Genomic DNA, 22,033 nt, shown 5'->3' with positions numbered 1-22,033 from the left:
CTGTCTAGCTCTGTTTCCTCTACAGCCCCCTTCAGCCTATTTGCCATGGCCCTGCCAGGATTCCTGGGAAAAAATATGTCACATTGCATCCTGCCTCTGCTCAAAACCTTCAATGCTTCCCATTTTACCCAGAGTCCAGAGTCCATGCAAAGGCCTACAAGGCCCTGCATGATCTCCCCTCTCCCCCATCTTCCTTAAACATATCAAGCTCACTTCCACCCCAGGGCCTTTGCACTTGCTGTCATGACAGTTAAAAGGGGGCCCAGGCCCTGGGGGGGAAATCGGTGGCACCCCGGCCAAGGCAGAGCCGCTAAAAATCTTCACATAAGCTTTTCCCTGAGCTCCCTCCCAGACTGTAGGACCCTATCTTTTGTAACACTCTCTGCCCCCAACCTGGCTGCTGTTCATCTGTGTGGCTCTCTTTCCCTACAGCTATCTGTATAGCTCACATCCTTCTCTTTCATCAGGTCTCTGCTGAAATGTCTCCTCTTCACAAAGGCCAGCCAGGACCGTCTCATATGAAATAGGAGATTGCTCATGTCCTGCCTTCCCCATCCTCCCCACACTATTTAATGTCGTTCAGGGGCATTTATCCTCCCCCGTCAGCTCTGCTGCTGTAAGTTCCCTGAGAGCAGGAACCCTGGGTCATTGTTTAGTGCCTTGAACACTATCTGACAGGTCGTAGCAGCTGAGTAATCATCTGTTGAATTAATGAATGTGTGAATAAGTGAATGTGTGGGGCAGGTGGAAAAGACAAGTACACTTCAGAATAAGCAGATCTGTCACAGGAAGTAGACTGACCAGAATGATGCCACACTGTCCTGTCTTCTTCACGCGCTGGGAGCCCCAGAACCTTTGGGGAGGCTTACAGTTCCATGCAGTTGTTGTGAGTTAGCCAGCGTGATGCCCCCAGCTTGACTGATCACAAAATACGACCATGCTGGGGTCATGGCATTGGAGAGAGGTCTGTGAATCTTAACGTGGCAAGTGCATCTTTTGCAGGTTACAAAATATTAATTGCCTTTGGTATACCATCTGTGTTTAGAAAGGGTTCTCCTCTCTCTTCTCGGGCATCCACGGCAAAGCATCCAGGCAGTGAAGCGCTAACCTCGTTTCCTCTTCCCATTCATCTTTTTTATTTCCAACTCAAGGAGCTAACCCTGCTGCTCTCCCTTTGCAGTGATAACTTATAACTGAACTACCACTGATCTCTCTCGTTAATGAAACCTTACTCTATTTCTCTTAAGAATGACATGAGCAGGGCTGTTAAAGAGCCAGGATGACGAGGCAGGCACTGTGTTTAGAGTAGGAAGGGAAGCCTTAGCCCTAGACCAGCACTGATTCTAGCTCCTTAAGCTTTCCTGAGAACGCAACCGAGAGGCGAGTAAGAGCACACACAGGTCATTTTGCAATGGCTGATTCATCTCTCAGATCTGAATGTAATTCACTCCAAACCCAAATTTACTCTTAGCTCTGAGGTGTGGACAGCGGGGTGCATATGCTCTTTATAAGCAAAGTTGGAATGAAAGAAGACTGTCTTGTCTCTATGCCAGACCTAGTTTTCTAGGACTTAGAGGCAATTTACATAGCATGATGAAAAAGCATTCAAAAGGGGATGTTCAAGGTCTAAAAACATGAATCAAGATCGGTTGAATAACTTTGGAATCATTTTCTTTATGTTTAGTTTCCTTTACTGAATAGAAAATGTCATTATTGATCATTTTTGGAATAGTTAAGTGTTATAAAACATTTGTGCAGAACTAAACTACTGGTTTCTTTTTCTTTTTTTTAATTGGAGTATAGTTGCAAAGTTTAAAAAAGAAAACAAGTCTTTCAACCAACAAAGGAAATTCTAGACCTATACATTCTTCATAAGTCCCTGAAAGCATCACCCAAGATGGCTTTCTATAAAAGATACACTTTTCAGACAAATATTTCTTCAATAATAAAGTTAGTATTGTAATGATACTTCTTTATCAAGAATAAATGTAAATAAATATTTTTTTAAAAAGATTGGTTGAATAAACAGTATGTCTGAAAAATCTGGCTCAACCAGAAGCTTTAGGTGGCCGAGATGACAGAAACCAGGGTCTTCTCTGCTAGTCTAGCCTGCTACTCGGCTACAACCAACCTGGCCATGAAACAAAGATCACTGTGGAGATAGACACTCACTCACACATTCATGTTTCTTCTCTAGGATTTCAACCCCTCCAAGAGATCTGCTCTCAACAAACAACAGAGCAGCTCATACTTAATGCAGCAGCTTACAGGGAAAAACAAGACCCGTTCCTCAGTCCCCATCTCATTCTCCAGATGGAGATGAACTTGGTATCCAGGCTTCCAAGGGGAGGAAGCACCGGACAACAGTAAGACTATGGACTTTGACATCGGAACACATGGTAATAAATTCCCATTCCTCTCTCTGCCTTCTGGTTATATGACTCTGAGCATAGTTATTTCACCTCTCTAACCCTCATTTATTCAAGACACCACTGTGTAAAGCATAGATAAACTACCAGTATCAAAAGGCACAAATAATGTTTAGGGAAGCACTTACTAGATGCCCAGTCCTGTGCACTTAACAGGCAATATCTCATTTCATCCAGCAGTTCCAGAAAGTAAGTCCTCTCATTTCTACCTTTTTATAGATGAGAAAACCAAGCCTTACAGATTAAGCAACTTGCCTCAAATTACATAGCTAGTGACAGGTAAAACTAATATCCAAAGACCTGCGTGATGCTAAAGATAGCACTTCCGCCCACCCTACTTCCCAGATCTGCACTTTCCAATACCATAGCCATCAGCCAAGTGGTTATTTAAATTAAGACTAACTAAAACAGAAGAAAAAAAAATCAGTTTCATAGTTGCACTGGCCATAGTTCCAGTGCTCAATAGTCACTGTATTAGACTACCATCTATGTGGCTACCATATCGGGCAGCATAGGTAGAGAACACTTCCATCGCTGCAAAAAGTTCTACTGGACCACACTCGTCTAGTCCTCCGATATATAAGGTGCCTGCCTTTTAGTAGGCATTAATGAATGTGAGCATTGACCATGTTCAAATACAAATGCAACTGTTCCTCAGCCCGGCTCCATTAGGCTATGGTCACAGAGACTGATTCAGGTTGTGAAGAAGATGAAAATCATGCAGTTGGCGGGGGTGGGGCTCCTCTAAGCAGAAGAGCACGCAATCACAACACAACACTGGGAACAGGGCTTCGGAAGGGGCCACAATAAGGAAAGGGCCCTGAAAGTCCAGCTTAGTTAGTTCCATGGTCATTGCTTCCACCTTGGGAGCAAAGACACTTGTGGGTCACCAGGCTCCGATCATTAAAACATCACCATGGTCTGGGCTGCTGGTCAGCTCTCTGCTGAGCTGGGCAGATGCTGCTCTTCTTTCTCTCAATGGCCACTCGTGTGTACTCAACATCTATCTCCTTGGGCTGTAATTTCTTCATATTATTGTCAGCTATGGACAAGGTGCCCAGGCTGTCTTTGAGAATGTGCAGGACATCCCCCCTTGATTTTCTCCATTTCTTTCTGCCCTGCCCTCTCCCTCCTGGTATTAACACCTGGGTTTTCCTGTCCTCTCACTTTTGCCTTCCTCATCATTTTTTATTTCCCATTATTTAAAAAAAAAAAAAAAAACTGAGGTCAAATTCACATAATATACAATCAGTCATTTTAAACTGACCAATTCAATGGCATTCAGTGCATTCACAGTGTTGTGCGATCACCATTATCATCTAGTTCCAAAACATTTTCATCATCCTGAAAGGAAACCCCAGTACTCATGAGCTGTCACCAGTAATCAGCTTTCTGTTTCTCTGATTTACCTCTTCTAGACATTTTCTATCAATGCAATCATGCAATATGTCTGGTCTTTCACTCAGAAGCATGTTTCTGAGGTTCATCCACATTGTACCACGTATCAGTACTGCATTCCATTTTTATGGCTAGTAATAGCCCACTGAGTGGATGACCAACATCGGTTTATCCATCCCTCAGTTCATGGACTCCCTTACCTCCTGATTAGCTAAAACAACAGGAAGGGGGAGAAGCCTAGTTTCCACGATGTTAATGGAGAACGTTGATGCCAAATTGTCTCCAGAATTGTTTTTCCAGGATGGCAGAACACGTGGCATCTCAGGAAGGCATGTTGGCACCCATCAGGCATTTCCACCCTGACCATTTCTTTCTCGTCTCATTACTTAAATTTTTTCTCATGAAACATTAACCACAGTGTGATTTCTATAATGCTTAATAGTTCTTACAGGAGAACATTGTTATGAGGTTTAGTTTTTAAAGGTGCGGAATATGCTGGCTTAAATAAGTTCTCAACTGCAGGCCTTCTAAATGTCTATACTGTGTCAAAGGTGCACTGTGAACTTCAAAGAAGCAATTACAGTTTTCAGTGTTTCTCAAACTTTCAATGTTTCCCAACTGTTCCCAAGGGAGCACAGAACTCCCTTTTGTGTATGTGTGTGTGAGTGAGTGGATGTGTATATGTGTGTGTGTGTGTGTGTGTCTGTGTGTCTTCGGGCCATCTCTCAGTTCTTCTGTTTTACACAAACAGTTTGAAAAAGCTAGTCTATATTAATATCTGAATCCTTCTTAGGTCTATGTAATGGGGGGGCTGTCAACACACTTTAGAGACTGGAGTGTTTCTACCAGGCTTAAAATAGGTACATTTTGAATCACAAGTTAAATATCTTAAACACATTTAAATGCAAATTATTTCTGAATTAATCATATAGGCTATATAAAGTGTCATGAGTTTGAATTGCAGCCGAATGGTAACAACTCGTAACTTATAATAACACAATTTTCATTTGGAAAATATCTTAATCCTTCAGCACTTCATAGCACACAAGTTTGAGGATCTCAAAGGCAGAGAGTCATAAAAAAAGGTATCCTTAAGAAATGCACATTCCAGCATATATCCTCAGTGTATGTATTAGCAGTTAAAATATAATCTGCTTAAATGTGCCGTATAGTTGGAAATTCTGTTTCTGAATAATATCTACATAATTTTCAATAAAAATAAACTTGCAGTAAATGATCTAGATCTTAAGGTACCAAAGACAAATGGTCTTTGCTGGAATTAGTTTTCCCTCAGGAGTAAGGAAATGGAATTTGTCTTCCACAATGAGGAAAAACAAAGATTAAAACACCATGCAGAATTAAAAATGAGCACCGGTGAGTTCTCCTAGAACCCTATTACTGGTTGCTTCTCAGAATTAAGGGGGGATCTCTGGACAGGTGGAGCCCCCAGCATATCAAGATTCCGGCTAAAATGAAGTCTGGCTGGTGAAAAGAGGGCTTGGTAGACAGAAGATTTACCACGTTTGAGCACGTACGTTACCACTTTCAAAGCTCACAGCAACCCTATAGGGTAGGTTTTCCTATTCTCGTTTTACACCAGAGTTTCCCAGCGTGCTATTACGGCATTTGGGGCTGCACCATCCTGTGTGGTGAGGACTGTCCCGTGAATTGTAGGATGGTTAGTGGCATTCCTGGTCACTACCGCCGAGATGCCAGTAGCACCCCTCCCCCAGTTGTATTAACCAAAAATGTCTCCCAACATGGCCAACTGTCCCCTGGGGGCCAATATGAGTCCTAAATGAGAACCACTGGTTTACAGTGAGCAAACCCAGCATTTAAATGCTGTGTGACAGACCCAGTGTGTGGAGCCTGGACTCTGGATGGGAAAGAAGTGGGTCTGTCACCTGACTGTGTCACCTACCGGCTGTGTGGCCTGCTTCCTGACACTTCCCTAAGACTTCGTTTCTCCAAGTGAAAAATGCACAAAAACAGTCTCTTCCTTCAAGGTTCCTGAGGGAGCAGCAGATGTGTTTTGTTCACTCTCAAATCCCTAGTGTGCTAGGGGACAGTTCACTTTGAAGAAAGGGGCTTCATCTGAGCTGGACACAGTGTGAGGTGGAGCTTGGCTGTGGCTACGTTGTGTGGGTTGCACTGGGGCAGGAACCTGGCCTCGGAGCTGACTGGGTCCAACACCAGGGCGCTTTCCCCTGTGGCGAAGGCTAGCCTGGGGTCAAGACCAGGTGCGAGGGACCTGCCTCCTGAGGCTGAGGAATTAACACCCCAGCCACTGCCCCTGCCTCGCCTGTGGAAAAGAAGCCTCAGAGCAGCACCTCATGCTAAGTGATAGAGCCAAAGCAGCTCTGAGCCCGAGGCCGCTTCAGGCGCAAACAAAAATCAAGTGTCCAACTGTTCCTTGTTTCTCACTTGTTCTGAAGAAAATGATCTTCAAACAACATCAAGATGACACTTCAAGAAGGGAAACGAGCAAAGCGTGAAAGAAGCTGGAACATTTAAGTTCTGGTAGGAAAACACATCAGAGAAACGACAATCTGCCTCTGACCTTAAGAAAGGGAATCACAGGGGTGCCACTGAGGGTCGGCTGTGAGTTACCGCTCCCTCCCGTTATCACCCGATCTACAGCCAGCAAAAGAGGGGAGCCCCGTGCTCACACTACCGGCTATGCCCTCTGTCCCCAGGTTCTAGAGTGACAGTAGCTGGGGCCAAAGGTGAGATCATCTATCACTTACCAGCTGTGTGACCTTGGATTGATTCCTAACCTGCTCTTTGCCTTTACTTCCTATCAGCTGAATTTAGAATAAGATTTTTCTGGATAAGCCAGGTGGACCCAATGTGGTCACAAGGTCCTTACAAGTGGGAGAGGGAAGGGGAGGGAAAACAGTGTGCGCGGACTCACCTCACCATTGCCAGCTGTGAAGACGGAGGAAGAGGCCACAGGCCAAGGAAGGCCAGGGCCTCTCGAAGCTGGAAAAGGCAAGGAAACCGACTCCCCTAGAGGCTCCAGAAGGAACCAGCCCTTCCTGCTGACACCTTGATTTTAGCCCAGGGAGACCCCTATTTGACTTCTTACCTCAAGAACTGGAAGGTAACAGATCTGTGTTGTTTTAAGCCGCCAAGCTTGTGATCATTTGTTATGGCAGAAACAGGAAACTAACACTGGTTACCTAACACACTGAGTCAATGCCAGGGTAGTGAGGGCAGAGTGAACCCCCAAAGCGACAGTCTCAGCATCACCGTGGTGGTGCTTATTCTATTACTTCAAGAGTAAGAGTTGGCCTCAGGTGCAGCCCACGGGCTGGACAGCCCCAGCCTGCCTCGAGCCCCCGAGCAATGCGACGCTCCCAAGGGAAACTTGCCAGGAAAGGGAAGCAAGGATAAGCTTCATCTTATACACAGCATCTGCACGGTCGTTCTCCCTTTGCAAAGCCTTTTCTAACCACTATTTAATTTATTCAGGAAGCAGAGTGCAGACACACTCAGGCAGCCCCTGCCCTTGATCTAGAAGTGGGGTTCGCTGCATCTCCATGAAAATGCTTCTGGGGAGCCTGTCTCAGTGGAGTTAGTTCACCTCTGAGCCTGACAGCACCCCCACAAATTTAGCCTTTCCTTGGAAATCTCCAGAAAAGGGAAATGTATAAGCTCCCTTTCAGGACTGACTATGGTCTCAAAAACTGCTCTCAGGTTGTCAAAGGACTATGGAGCTGCCAATTCCTAAGGGCCATGACAGCCCATCTAGTTCAGAGGTCACCAAACTTTTTCTGTAGGCGGGCAGAGACTAAATACTTCTGGTAATTAACAGAGAGCCTCACATAAAAGAGAGTTAGAAACACTAAACAGGAACTAAGGTGACGTAGAGTTCAGGATTAGGCTCTGCATTAAAAACTCAAAAGGATTCCCTTTTCTCCAGCCGGGACATGGAAGCAACCTGAGTGTCCATCAACAGAGGAACGGATGAAGAAGATGTGGCACGTATATACAATGGAATATTACTCAGCCCATAAAAAGGAACGAAATTGAGTTATCTGTAGTGAGGTGGATGGACCTAGAGTCTGTCAAACAGAGTGAAGTAAGTCAGAAAGAGAAAAACAAATACCGTATGCTAACGCATATATATGGAATCTAAAAAAAAAAAAAAGGTTCTGAAGAACCCAGGGGCAGGACAGGAATAAAGACGCAGACATAGAGACATAGAGAATGGACTTGAGGACATGGGGAGGGGGGAGGCTAAGCTGGGATCAGGTGAGAGAGTGGCATGGACTTATATATACTACCAAATGTAAAATAGAGAGCTAGTGGGAAGCAGCTGCATCGCACGGGGAGATCAGCTTGGTGCTTTGTGACCACCTAGAGGGGTGGGATAGGGAGGGTGGGAGGGAGACACAAGAGGGAGGAGATATGGGGATATATGTATACTTATAGCTGATTCACTTTGTTATACAGCAGAAACTAACACACCATTGTAAAGCAATTGTACTCCAAGAAAGATGTTAAAACAAAAACAAAACAAAAAAAACTCAAAAGGAATAGAAAATGCATTACAAATTGTGAAATGCCAGTCCCCCAGGTTTCTGAGCCTTTATGACCAGCTGCTGAAGACCTCTACCTTGGGTCTACCACCTTTACCTGTGCCGTCCCCCAGGTGTTAGCCATTGACTCAATGCGCACCCCAAGCCAGGACGGTATGATCCACTTTGGAAGGACACAGGGCTCTCCTCCCGACTTCTCATCGTCAAACATCGTCAACCTAGTCTTGGATCCATTAATGTTTGGCCTGCTAAGCCATCATTTAATGAGGATGCCTTCTCTCCTGTCTTTCACTTTATCCCACCTTTGGAGTGCCTGGTCTGGCACACTGACCAAGGCTCAGTTTGACCCCAGCTGCAGGCAGGGAATGAGCATCTACAAATGACAGAACACAATCAAGCGCCTTTAGCAAGCATGTCATCTTTCCAACATGGTACCAGAAACATGGACTTTGCTTAAAGGAGTCCATTATGCAAATATCCATACCTTCAGAAGAAAGAAAATTAATATGGAAATGATCTTTTGCCACATAACACCTTATTGCAAGAACAAGATAAGCCTGCTTCATAATAAAGATCCTAAAACAGCTGCAAATCAAACAAATCAACAGCTAACAGCTCCAGCCAACAGTGTTTAATAAACAATTTTGAGATAGCCCACTGATAAACTCACAAAGAAGACAGAACTAAAAGCTTGGAATTTTAACAGGGAATGCTCTCTTGGCCTGGAGATTGAGCCAAACTAAATGGGAAGGACCAGGCAAACACATAAAGCATTCCCCACCCCTCCACCCATGGATTTAGAATAAGGAGAGGTTTTCTGGTTTACTGTCTAGAAGGGAACTTTAAGGCTGAGCTCGGGGAAGGCAGGGTTTATCTTTTATCTCTCTCTCCCAGTGCCTGCTAGGTAGTGGGTTCTCAACAAATGAATGCATTTTTGAATTAATTTCTATTTCATGGCAATTTGAATGTTATTGTTGACTTTCTTGAATAAATCTTATCCTCCTGGAATGCAAATTGGATGTCACTCCCTTGCTTAAAGCCCTCCTAGGCTTCCTTAGAATAAAATCCAAGCTCCTTACCCTACTCTGCAAGCCCTGGTGGGACCAGGTCCCCCAATTCTTGCTACTTATTTCACCCAAAGGTATATTGAATGTCTTCACCATGAGTTTGAATTCACCACGCAGGTCTTCCTGGAGAGGACGTCATTTATCTGACTTGTGCCACTCTGGCTTCAGAGACCCAGGGACAGGACTCGCTGTCTCTCACTGTCCTCCACTGGCAAGCAGAGTGGTCTGGGCAAAATTCAAATCTGATCGTGTCACTCTTCAGCCTGAAATACTCTAACGTCTGCCCGTCACCAAGGGCTATTACATCTAAGCGCATTCCTTGGCATTTGGTCCCCCCTTCCTCGCTAGTCAAGTCCATTTCCTATTTCCCTCAGGAGTCACTGTCCCACTTCTCCAAAGCAGCTAAAGCTCTTTTGCCCCCTCTCTCCGGAACACTCTCCTGCCCTGCCCCCTCCTGTCCCCTGGCTAACACTCCTCCTCATTCTTCATCACTTGCTTTGATGGCCACGCTCTGTAAGGTTGTCCCTGGCCCTGCCCTTGTCCCATGGTGGTGTAGGTATCTTGTTACAAATCATCATCCCCAATTAGACCAAGAGCTTTATAAGGACAGGGACAGTATCCCGTGCTGCTGTGCCCTAGAAATGAACAGACCTCTTGTCTATTCAAGCCTGATGAGTATTTCAGTGAACAAACCAGATCCTCTAAGAGGCCAGCCCCATGCTGGTGCCTGCAAAGCATGACACATGGGGTCTGTCCTGTGCCTTCTAGGAGGTTGAGTAACATCTCTCACCTCGACCCACTAGATGCCAGTAGCACCAAGTTGGGGCAACCAAAAATGTCACCAGGCATTGCCAGATGTCCCCTGGGGGGGCACAGTCACCCTGGATGAGAACCCCTGATGTCAAGGATACCTGAGAGGGAACGACAGCATTCTTGCCCTCAGACCTTCCATCAGGCCTCCCTGCAAATGTCAACTCCAGGTGAGGCCTGCCTGGACCACGCAGCTGCTTCCATCACTCTCTGCATCTTTAATCTGCTCCATTTTTATTCCCAGCATGTATAACCACCTGATGTGTTACATACCCACTAATGTCTGTATATTGACAGAGTTCCATGAAGCAGAAACTTGCTGGTGATTTGCTGCTCTATCCCCAGTAACTTGAACCAATGGCTGGCATGAGTTAGGCATCCCATCGATGTCGGCTGAGTCAATAAATCTTGTAGTTGATCTGAAATATGTTTGACGGGGCTGCTGAGTGCATGTTGGCCTTCGTGTGTGCACAACCTTTTGGTAGTCCCAGGTCGCCTCTCCGTAAGTGCTGTCCACTTTCATACACAACTCTTGGCTGGAAGAGAAGGCTCAGCTGGCAGAAGAGCAGGCTCTTCCACACTCTTTTTTTCCCAGGATTTTGCTCACAGATTCACTCCATTTCCAATCTCTAATTGATGCAGTCTGTTTCAATTAAACTTTAAGCAGGGGGCTGGCCAGAACTGAGGTGGGTGACCTGGAGGTCAGTAGCTCCGCAGACTCAGTGAGGACATGGGTCACTTGTGCACTTATTCCCCATCACGGGACTCTGGGTTTCCACCTGCTCAAAGGGAACTTAGCCCCCATCACAACATCACTCCAGGTACGTCCTGGGAAACCCAAAGCTGACTTCACAAGTGTGCCCTGATCGGTGTCAGCTTCTTCCTCCTTCATCTGGGCCACTCGAGGGAGCTTCGCCATGGTGATCCACCCCCTAGTTACTGACCCTTCCCGTGCCAAGGTGCTGCAGGAGTCTCTAGGCAGGGGGATGGCCTGCTTTAGAACTGTCATCCTTTGTCACTTGGCCTCACAGCTGTAGTGCTTGAACCTGGAATCTTACCCGGTCTTTTGCCATTGGTTTAATTAGCTTCTGGTCCTCCAATTTTGCAAAGTATCTCATAAAAAAAATAATTTCCATCATTTTCTGCCCTCTAACCCCAAAGTGTCAAGCTCAATTTAAGGGGCCAGAGGAGGAGGACAGCCCGTCTTCACCTTCTCTTCGGCTCCTCCCCGCTCCTCCTCCCGGCTCCCGACAAACCCCTCCTTCCTTCCCCCCCCCCAGCTCATTTCTACAAAATGTGAAAAAAACCGAAACCAGCCCTGTATGCCTGCTGATGATGCAAATAGATGGAGAGTGGGGGGTGGAAGCTAGAACGGGCGTCTTATCTGTGTTTGCAGGGTCTAGTCCCGGAGGGGTGGCCACCGTGCCTGTTTTGGAAGGACAACAAAATCGCAGCAGCATTTTTGTTTCAGTACTGAGGGTCAAAACCATTTGTCAATTATCGAACTTGCTCTTACTTATAAAGTTAGCAGGTGAGATAAAATGGGTCTAAAGGCTCTTGCAGTCCTGATATTGTGTGGTTCTTCAGCACCTTGGGCAAAAAAAAAGCCACCAAGTCATTTGAAAAAAAGCTACGAGGAAAAAGATTTGGTTATAGTTAGATAACTAGAACAAAAAAACACACAAAAAAAGAAAAATTGATCATCACACATTTATTCATGCCATGAACGTTTGGTAGGTCCAGACTGTGGGCTGGGTGCCTGGGAGGCGAGGGGAGGAGAAAGTTGAGGAGGAATGTGGGGTTCTCCCACCTGCCAAGATTCAAGTTGAACCTCTTCTGAGGAGTTTGTGCTAATGGAGTTTAGAAAATATGTTTCCATAGCCCGGAGTGAGGAAGCAGCTTTGCTTAGTGGACCAAATAAGTAATCAGTCGGGAGCAACTTGGTGGTCTAATCCATGTATGTGGCTGCTGCAGCGGTGTCGTTTAACCTCTTCATGCCTCACTTTCACCAGGTGCACCTGGCAGATAAGCCCAGGTTGCAAAATGAGGCGCTTGGTAACATGAAGAGCCAATCGGGAAAGAGTCAGACGGAGATGCTTGGAGGTACTGGCGCGGGGAGAGGCTGGGAGCAATTCCTGAATTAATTTTTTCTAAAGTGAGTCAGAAAACAATCCGCTTACTTATTTATCAAATTGCGTTTCTCTGCATTTCAGTTTTTTAAGTGCTTGTCTCAAAAGAGACATGAGAAAGTAGTTTGTTTCAGATAGTCACTGAGTGAAGCGGTTGACTGAGGGGAGATAATATCTTTGGTTCTCTGCTATTGTGTGTTAGGAACTCCTACCTGTATATCTCATTTGACATTCACAACAAATCCACCGGGTTGGTGTCATTAACCCCAATCCTAGTGATGAATAAACTGGGGCATCAATGAATTATATTAACTCAGTGGTTCTCAAACTTAGCTTCACAGTGGAAACACCTGAAGAGTTTCATCAATGGACTGAGGTTTGGTCCCACTCCAACACATTCTGATCTAATTGGTTTGGAGTACAGCTTGGGCAATAGGGGTTTTAAAAGCTCCCCAGGTGATTTTTTTGAAGTGCAGAAAAGTCTGAGAACCACAAATAACTTACTCAAGGTTACAGATCTAAGATGGCAGAAAAGCTGGCTCTGCTGAGCCCAGGGCCAGCTTCTTCCTATCCGGAATTCTTTTTGCCTGAACTGGCTCAAATCTTCTGAAGACACTTTCATCTCTGGCCTAAAAGGTTGGTCTGAGAAATAAGCAAAGACTCAGTAACATGGTATTTAACAGTCATCCAAAGTCTAGAGAAGAAAGAGCAAAGAGGCTTGGGACAAATTTGCCTGGCTCTCGGGGGCCATTAACGAAACAAAAACAAAGGCAGATTTGGAGAGTATGGATTGGGTTGAGAGGCCTTTCACATGGCGTACCAGAGCACCTGGAGAAATAAGCACCTTTCAGGCACACACCTATGACCCCAGCAGCACTGTAATGGAAATGGCTCAAAGGCCACCTTCCCTGAGGCAAATTAATGAATCAAGCCAGCTGCCCTGAAGTTAACACTTAGTGTATTTAGACCTGGGGTTCTCAAACGTCTGCCAGCATCAGAACCACCTGGAGGGCTTGTTAGGCCCAATGTGGGGCCTGAGAATTTGCATTTCTAACACGTTCCCAGATGCTGCTGCTGGCCTGGGGGGCCGAGCTTTGAAAACTGCCCATTTGGATGACTGCCTTCTCCGGACGAACACACGGTGTTACTGACATTCAACCACTGAACTGCTCGCTGGATGCCTAGCACCTGCTTCACCTTTATTTCCCCTGCAGGGAGCTTCAACTATGAAACTGGTACATGAAGTGATGGCTTCCAGTTCTGGAACGCTAAGTAAGCGGTCGTGTGGAGCGCCATTCGTACACAGCCCGCTCACTACCTACAGCACCACGGGGAGATGGTCCTGCAGCCTCACCCTCATTCTAAAGATGAGAAAACAGGTCGAGAAGAAAATAACTTGCCAAAGGTGATACAGTATCAGGACAAACCATGAAGTGGCCGCTATTCACCCTTTTTTCAACTATAAAAATGGCAATTTCATATGGTTCCTCTGTTAGCAGGGTCTGTCTACCCTCAGTAGGTCTGATTCCAAAGCCTAAACTTTTAACCCAAGTCCTCTGTCTCCTCCCAGTTAGGATGCTTTCCTAGGCCATATGTCTTATTGATCGACAGGACCAAAATGTTGAGACGAGATCACAGGGGTGAAGCCACACTCTCCAGGCAAGGACTGGTCACTGGCTCTCGGCTAGCCATCCTCATCACTGCCTGCCTCTCACCTGCAATAAATTGTACCATATAACTCATCCAGAGCAAGGTGTATCCCAGATGGCATGGCTGACCCTGAAGGTGACAGCCCCTGCCCCAGGCCCCTTGCTAGCTCAGCTGGGTCCTTCCTATGATACAGGGTCTTCCCTGAACACATCTCATCATGACACTCGGTGAGGGAAGTGAGAGACACATGCAGTGGCTCTGCTTTGGGGATTGGAGGTTCTGGAAAGCATGGGAGCAGAGTCACCCAGCATTTCAGGGCAGCCAAGGCAGAGTCGCTACCACCCAGCTCTGAGCATCGTAGGAGAAGGGTGACAGGAGGAGGTGGCAGTGATGATGACTCCTCTAGAACAGTGGTTCTCAGCTGGGGGCAATTTTGCCTCCATGGGACAATTGGCAGTATGTGGATGATTGTCATGACTGGGATTGGGGGATACTATTGGCATCTAGTGGCTAGAGGCCAGGTGCACTTCTAAACACCTTGCGATGCCCAAGGCCAGCCCCCATAATAAAGCATTATCCAGCCCTAAATGTCAGTAGTACTGAGGTTGAGAACCCTTGCACTAGAATCTTATCATATATGGCTGGGTATTTCCTGTGGCACCCCTGTTTCTGGTCGTTTTACATGTAAACCAGGTTGTTGGGTCTCTTTGGCAATTCTATAAGCCATCTGTACCCTACAATAAACCCTTTTCTTTGCACGTTAGTTGGAGGAATCACAACTAAGAAAGACAACCATGGGGAAGATCAGACTGGAGGATGAAGAAAGAATTAGCTTGTCCCCAAAACTGAGGGCTGAAGGAGGATTTCCAAGTCCAAGTATTATCAAGGGCAGCTCAATTCTAGCAAGGTAATGTGTGCATCATCCATGTACGGCATGGACGTTGTTATAACTCTCTAATCTGAGTAAATCTACATCTCCCAATTGTCTTATGATTGCTGGCATTATGATACACATACTTCCACGTGACAGCAGCATTTTTCATCTTAATGTACTTTCTGCTAAATTGTCATATGTGTTAGCATTGGGGCGGAGCCACAAATGAAGGGAAACACAGGAGCAAGGATAGATACCCTTTGCCTGTCTGGTGTATTCCAAATTCACAGTAATACTCTTAGCCATAAAGTCAAAACTTATCCAGAAATTGGCTCAAAGGAGAGCAAGTTGTATCCCAGAAAATGTGGGCGCATTTTCAGAAGGACACAGTGAAATCCTACTCGAGTTCTAAGACCAAGAACACAGATGGTTCCCTTTACCAGTTCTATAATTGAGAATGATAACCGCATCAAGCTCACCTTTATAAACGTTAAATGAGATCATCACTTAGGGATCTAGCATGGAGCCCTGGCACATTGTAAGTGTTCAATAAATGTTAACAGCCACATTAAACAATAATATATCTTGGGAACCACTTTGGCCCTCAGCTAACACGTCAGTAAGGACAAGATAATAAAGTTTGTGAATGTGGAGGTCTAGAGAGTTCTTGGGGATTTCATAGGTGCTCAGTAAATGTCAGTTCTTGGTCTCTTTCCAAGTGCTCCCTTCTTGTCCCATCCAACTGTGACATCCCCAGTGCTTGGTGTATCTCCCACGGTGGACAATGGAGCAGGGCAAAGGTATCCTGCCCGTGACACCTGCCCACTACCAAGGTCCTGTTTCCTGTTTCACCTCTCACCCCTGCTGGGCCCAACTCCAACCCCCCACCCGCCTAACAGACTCTGTCTCCCCCTCCACTCCTGTCCTCCCATATTGACAAATTTGCAGCCAGCAGATTATAGTCACAGTGTGAGTGAATCATTACCACCTGCTAATATTTTTATAGAATTTCATAAACTTGGTCATTCATGAATCATTTACAGTACTTTATTCCAGTGAAGAGTTCACAAATCACTCAAACACTGGCAAAATGCATAATAATGAGTAATATTTCAGGAGGCTTTGCATTAATATGTCAGCTTCCAATACTGCAGGAGCTAAATTATTTTGCCAGGTGCCACTTCGGGTCAGAAGCATGGGAAGCCCTTTGGGGGCGGCAGCAGGGAGAGTGGGCAGGTGGCCGTGGGCCTTGAAAAAAGACAGTATTTAAGAAGAAACAGATCATCCAGCGAGTCAAATCCCCTTCCAATAAGTGGAGTTCCTGGGAAAGAGGCCTAGGAATTTGCAGATTAGACATCAGAGTCTAGTTGGAGGTAAAATAGGAGGAAGTGTTTCTTAGTAATTGATAATTCAGGGCTTTAGAGGTGGAGAGAAACAGATATGGACCCCAGATTCAACACACACCAGCTGGGAGACCTTGAAAAAGTTATTTAACAGTTACTTGCTTGTCTATAAAATGGTGTTATCACCTACTTCTGAAGTCTCTTGTGTGAAATGGATTAAGTAAGACAATGTATATGACTTGTTTAGCACAACATCAGCCATGTAGAGTTCAATAAACAGTAACTTTAATGATGATACACATTCAGGGGCTCAAGGACAAATTCATCTCAGACTATTTCTTTTCGTGCAAATCTCTGAGGCTCAGTTCACAATGCTTTCTTGCTGGATTTGGAAAATGCTAGCACCATAGCATGAACTTGCATGTGAACAGCACTTACCTTTAAAATAAACAAGAACAAAATTCACCCATGTGCTCTCTGCTTTTTAAACTTGCAAGAGGGGAAAGTAAAATGTGGGAATTGGAGACCCAGGATCCTGCTCTTTGAAGAAGCAGATCTGCAACCAACCACAATGCCCACCAGGGACAAGATGGATCTAACAGCACTAAGACGGTAAATCATTTCTAAATAGGTGCTTGAAATGAAGTGGATTTGCAACTTTCTTGTGCCCAAAGTATATTGAGAAGGCAGGAACCCAGTTCTCATTAAATCCAGAAATAGCAGAACCAAACAGAGAGTAATAGGTAGGGACCTTCCTCAGCAGGGACACGAAGAAAACAGGAGAAAGACTAAATTGAAGAGCGAGAGGCATGGGGGACCCGGCATTAGAAACTGGGTCCTCGCGAGGCTGGTGAAGAGTGGCTCACGCCAGGCCGCCGTTTGGCTGCTGTAGCCCTGGTACTCCTTTCAGACACTGTATGCGCACCAAGCCCCAGCAGCCTCTCCACTGGGCACATGTGGCCCTGCGCCAGGGGTAAACCAAGACGAACAACCAACACGGCACAACTCCCTGGCATGTCACCTGTACACAGTGGCGAGGAACTTAAATCCGTTTATTTTGAAACAAAGCTTAGGCATTAAAATGAAAGCTCCGTGAGGTCAGGGAACCTGGTGGGTCTCATTTCCCATTATATTCCTCATCCTGCAGGTCATCAATCAAACATATTAAGAATTAATGAATTGACGAATCAATCGATGTGCTACGGAGTACATTATGAAACCACAAATAAACTCACGATTATTTAAGAGAAGTTCATGCTTGAGATGGGAAGGCTGGGCCACCACCAGTTTTCATTTACCTCCTTTGCCTTTCCCCTCACTAATTCTCACTCATGTGATGAGACTGTAAGGGGCTTACCATGTTCCTGCTACTGTTCCAAACTCTTGACACGCATTAACTCATTTAGTCCATTAAATCCTATGAGATCAGTATTATTACTGTCCCCATGTCACAGATGATAAAATCAAGGCAGATACCCTGCCCAAGTTCCCATAGCTAGTCCATAAAAGCTGTGCTTTTAATTCAGCCAGCATGGTTACATGCAAAGTTATGTTTGTAACTGCTACATACTACATGGCCTCACTTTAAGGAAAAATATGAGATGCTCTATGCTACAGACCAGACTCTATTTTACTAGCTGTTTAGCAACTATTAGTTAGCAAAAACTAGTCATTTCATCTTTTATTGGGCTGGCCAAAAAGTTCATTTGGGTTTTTCTGTAACACCTTATGGAAAAACCCAAATGAACTTTTCGGCCAACTCAATACAAGCATTAAAGTTGCTAGTACGATCCCTATTTTATGGATGAGAATCACAAGATCAGAGAGGGTAAGTGGGTTTCCCAAGATCACACAGCTCAGTAAGCAGCAGTGCTGAGACTTGAACAACAATTTTCTGACCCCAGAGCCGTTGATATTAATCACTATTATCATTTACATAAAAATTAAAGTGACCCAAATTAAAAATAAAAAAATCATGGGGTTTTCTACTCAACCCTGCCCTCTGATACCTTTGTGAGCATTAGAAAGGGGCCGCCCTCTCCCTGTGGACACAGCCCTGAACTGCAGTGCAGCTTCTGGCGAGTAAACTGGGGGCTGGATGAGGCCTTTCTCATCCCTCAGCCATCCCCCTTGGGCAGTAAAATCCCTGCACAGCTGTACCTGACAGCCCTGCATTCAGCTTTCGGAAGCCAGAGGAAAGGGACACTTCACGAATCAAAAATTCTCCTCAAAGAAAATCTCTGACTGGCCTCTTTGGCAACATCAAAACCAAGCCACCTGATGGACCAAAGGCCGCCTTCTCCTCACTCCCACTCCCTGTGAGTCCCTGAATGTTGGTGTTTGAGTTCTTCCCGCTGTAACTGCCCCAAGGCATCTGCCCCTCACTGTCCCTGGAGATCAAGGTCATTGCCATCTAAGGAGAATGTTCACTCTGAGGTGGGCCCTGGTTTATGGAGCCCAGAAATCTCTCTCTGAATGTGGAAGGACTCCCAAAAGGGTGACGAAGTTTTAAACCACCTTTGGGTCCCACAAACATCAGAGGATCAATTAGCCATGCATGTATCCAAACTCTTGTTCAGCTCTTAAAATAGCTCTTACGGAGTCACCCCAAAAAGGCATCTCAGCCTCTCATTTACCAGTTCTCACTCCTGGCAGCCAGTTTTTTTCCAGTTTCTCTGATTCACGCTAGTCCTATTTCCAGGCTACAGAACACTCCCAAGAAGACTTCTGCTCCTTTATTCTTTATCTTGTACCCTCTTAATTTCCTAGTAATTCTAGAGCTCAGCTTCCTCCAGGAATCTCTCTCTTTACTTAAAAGAGGAGCAGCAAATGCTATGAAGTTCAGTTCCTGTCAGGATAGAAGGAAAAACCATGAGTCTGTGGTAGACGTCAACCTTCTCACGGTTGAAGGTAGGAAACTGATGTTAAAAACTTGTGGAACTTAACCAAAAATTTTAAATCTTTTTCAGCAAAAGAATGAATAAGAGCAGCTCTGATTTACTGAACGCTCACTAGGTGCTGGGCATTGTGCTAAGAATTTGCAAAAATAATTTTATTTCATTTTATACAGTCCTTAGAGATGCTGGTACTATCCCCACTTTGTGGAGGAGAATCAAAAATCCTCAGAGAGGGTAAGTGGGTCGCCCAAGATAAAACAGCACAGTAAACGGCAGTGCTGAGACTTGAATGGCAGAGGTCTGAATCACCATGCTATGAAATTATGAAATGTATCGTATCTTTAGTTCCTTGTGTCTGAAAATTAAGAGATATTCCTATCACAGGCAGGGAAAAAGTAGAGGGCATCTACCCATGGTCTGCAGCTGGCTTATCCACAGCACCTGGACACTGACAGCTGCCAGGTCACCTGTGGTCAGCATCAAGTCCAGCTGGACCTGGGAACTTCTGAGGGTGCCAACATTCAATTTCTACAACAATCAGATTCCCCGCCGGGGGTTCGCTGAGGATGCACACTGGTCACCCTTTGGCATCCTCTGACAGATGGTACCCCCTGCAGATGCTCACAGCATCTGCCTTTTGGCAAAGTTCCTGAGAGGGAGGTCCTCCCAGGACCCGGGACCCTGGAACACACCGTTCAGCATGAGGCTGGATGGGCCTTTCCTCACCCACTGCCCTGTATTTATCTAGTATTTTAATGCCTCTAATGCCCTCTTCTATCTTCTCCTCACTGGAAACTCACAGCAATCCAGCTGGTAGCTAGGCAAGTGTTATCTGCATTTTATGGGTGGAATCCTGAGGACCAGTGCTTACTGGGTCTTCCCAAGGTCAGTATCTCATGGTGACAGAGGAGGCTAGACCCAGGGTACCCATTTCCCAGCCAGAGCACTTGACTTGCCAATGCAATGTCTCTCCACCCTCTGTCTGCAGAAAAGGAAGAATATGGAGGTTTTTTTAGGGAAGAGGAAGTAATTTTGTTGAAGTGGGATTGGGATGTTCTTGCACGGTGTTTTGACGAAGAAAACCAGAGATGCCAAGTCCACTCCTAGAAACTGGCCGCCACCCCCCAGAGCCCAATCCAGGGAAATGCGCATGTGATGGGCAATGGTGATGGAAAGCAAACTCTGTTGACTGGGCCTTGTTCCCAAGTGCCTGCTTCCAGCTCAGTGCGCTGCATCCCACAGAGGGCTTTCCCCGAAAATGGCTGGGAATCCTGTCCCATTTCTTGAAAAATGAGCTTACTGCCCTCAGAGGCTTGGGTCCTTAACAGAGACTGTGAGATGGGGCTCTTGGGGGTGTCATAGAGAGGGGACAGGACAGACCTGGAGCCTATATGAGATTTAATGCTCACCCCAATATCTGTGTGCAACTACTTTGGTCTCTGAATCTTGAACAGGTGTCAACTTCTGAAACTATCCTTTTACAAATAGCCTTTTGTTTCTCCATATAAAAGAGAAGCAAGTACATTATAGAAAAATCAGAAAAAAAAATCAACAACGCCAAATACAACCACCAACACTTTGATTTTTCCTCTATCATGCTTCTTCACAAACATACCCACCATGATATGTGTAAATACTCCATCTGTAATGAGGATACCATATGTGTTGGTGTGTCTGTTTCCATTCAATATCTTGAAAATCTCCCATATAACTAGAACTTCTTCAAAAATATTTTAAATGGTTGTAGAAAACTTCCTTGCAAAATTGTGCCATAATTTAACCATTATATATTGCTGAATATTTAGCAACTGTTTCCATTTTAAGGATCGTGTCCTGCTATATCATCATTGTACAAAAATCTAACTAAATTCCTCTCTATTTCCTTAAGATGGCTTTCTAGAAGTAGAATGATCAGGTCCAAGGTTTTATACTTTTTATAGCTCTTCATTATCAAGCTGGTTTCTGGAAAGCCAATGTTAATGTAAGGTTTCTGACCTCCTCTGAGATCCCCCCAGGGTCCCTCTTCTTGGTTTTTAGTGCCCAAAGTCTCGCGCAGACCTGGGGGGCTCCGTTGATGAGATAGGGGCCCCCACTGCTGCTGTGTCAGGGTTCAGTGCCCTTGGCTTCCACAGAGACACACTTAAAGCCGCACAGCCCCGGGTTTGATGAAGCACAGAAATAATGAGCTCAGTGGGAGGGAAGCAGTCTTTGAAAGGCACATCTCTGCATGTGGGGTGGGCACTGGGTGGGGGGAGGGGTACTCACTTGATAGGTAGCGATCGTTTCTCTGTCCAAGTTCCGTGTCACGGAGACGCTACCTGTGTTCTCATTGATTCTGAAAATTCCTTTAGGCTCTTGATCCACTCCCTTTCCAGTGAGCCGGAACTTGGACCCTTCCGGTCTGTCACTGTCGACTACCTGGTCAGAGAAACAGAGCGACATTTAAGACTCTGGCTGGAAAACACAGAGAAAGCACAGTACAAACACACCTCAGTGATCAATCCACTAATCACAGATGCCAACGCAGAGGTGCTCGATGAACTTGTCTAAAGCAGCATCACCAAAAATAGCGTCATTATTTAACACCTTTCATCCTAATATGCAAATCTTTGTGGCTTTCAGCTGGGGAAGCTTACCAGCCCTGGGGTGACATATATTGATGAATCTAAGAGGGAAGTAACTTCATGAAGTTCAAGGTTGGACATTTATATTATTTTTAACTCCCAGGAAACAGGCTTTTTTTCTGCAAGTAAGACCAAATAAGCAATGGAAAACATTTGACAGTCCTATACCGGGCAGGCATTAATCAGGGTTCTAGGTATCTACATGTATGTAGTCATCAACAGCGCCAGCTATGCCCTTGTTGCTACCAGGTACTAGGCATGGTGCTGA

The 22,033-nt window shown here is 45.4% G+C and overlaps 1 protein-coding gene across 1 annotated transcript in view; it reads right to left on the bottom strand.

The window, feature by feature from the left end:
• The window catches only part of CDH13 (cadherin 13), a 1,031,132-nt gene that overhangs the window by 474,477 nt on the left and 534,622 nt on the right, over window positions 1-22,033 (bottom strand). Inside the window, exon 5 of the mRNA XM_082677069.1 lies at window positions 21,407-21,559. Within this exon, the coding sequence (XP_082533195.1) occupies window positions 21,407-21,559 (153 nt within the window). The remainder of the gene's footprint in view (window positions 1-21,406; window positions 21,560-22,033) is intronic.

The sequence above is a fragment of the Grampus griseus genome (assembly GCF_964374135.1).
Source record: "Grampus griseus genome assembly, chromosome: 19".
NCBI lineage: Eukaryota > Metazoa > Chordata > Mammalia > Artiodactyla > Delphinidae > Grampus > Grampus griseus.
This window is presented reverse-complemented; position numbering and strand designations above follow the sequence as displayed.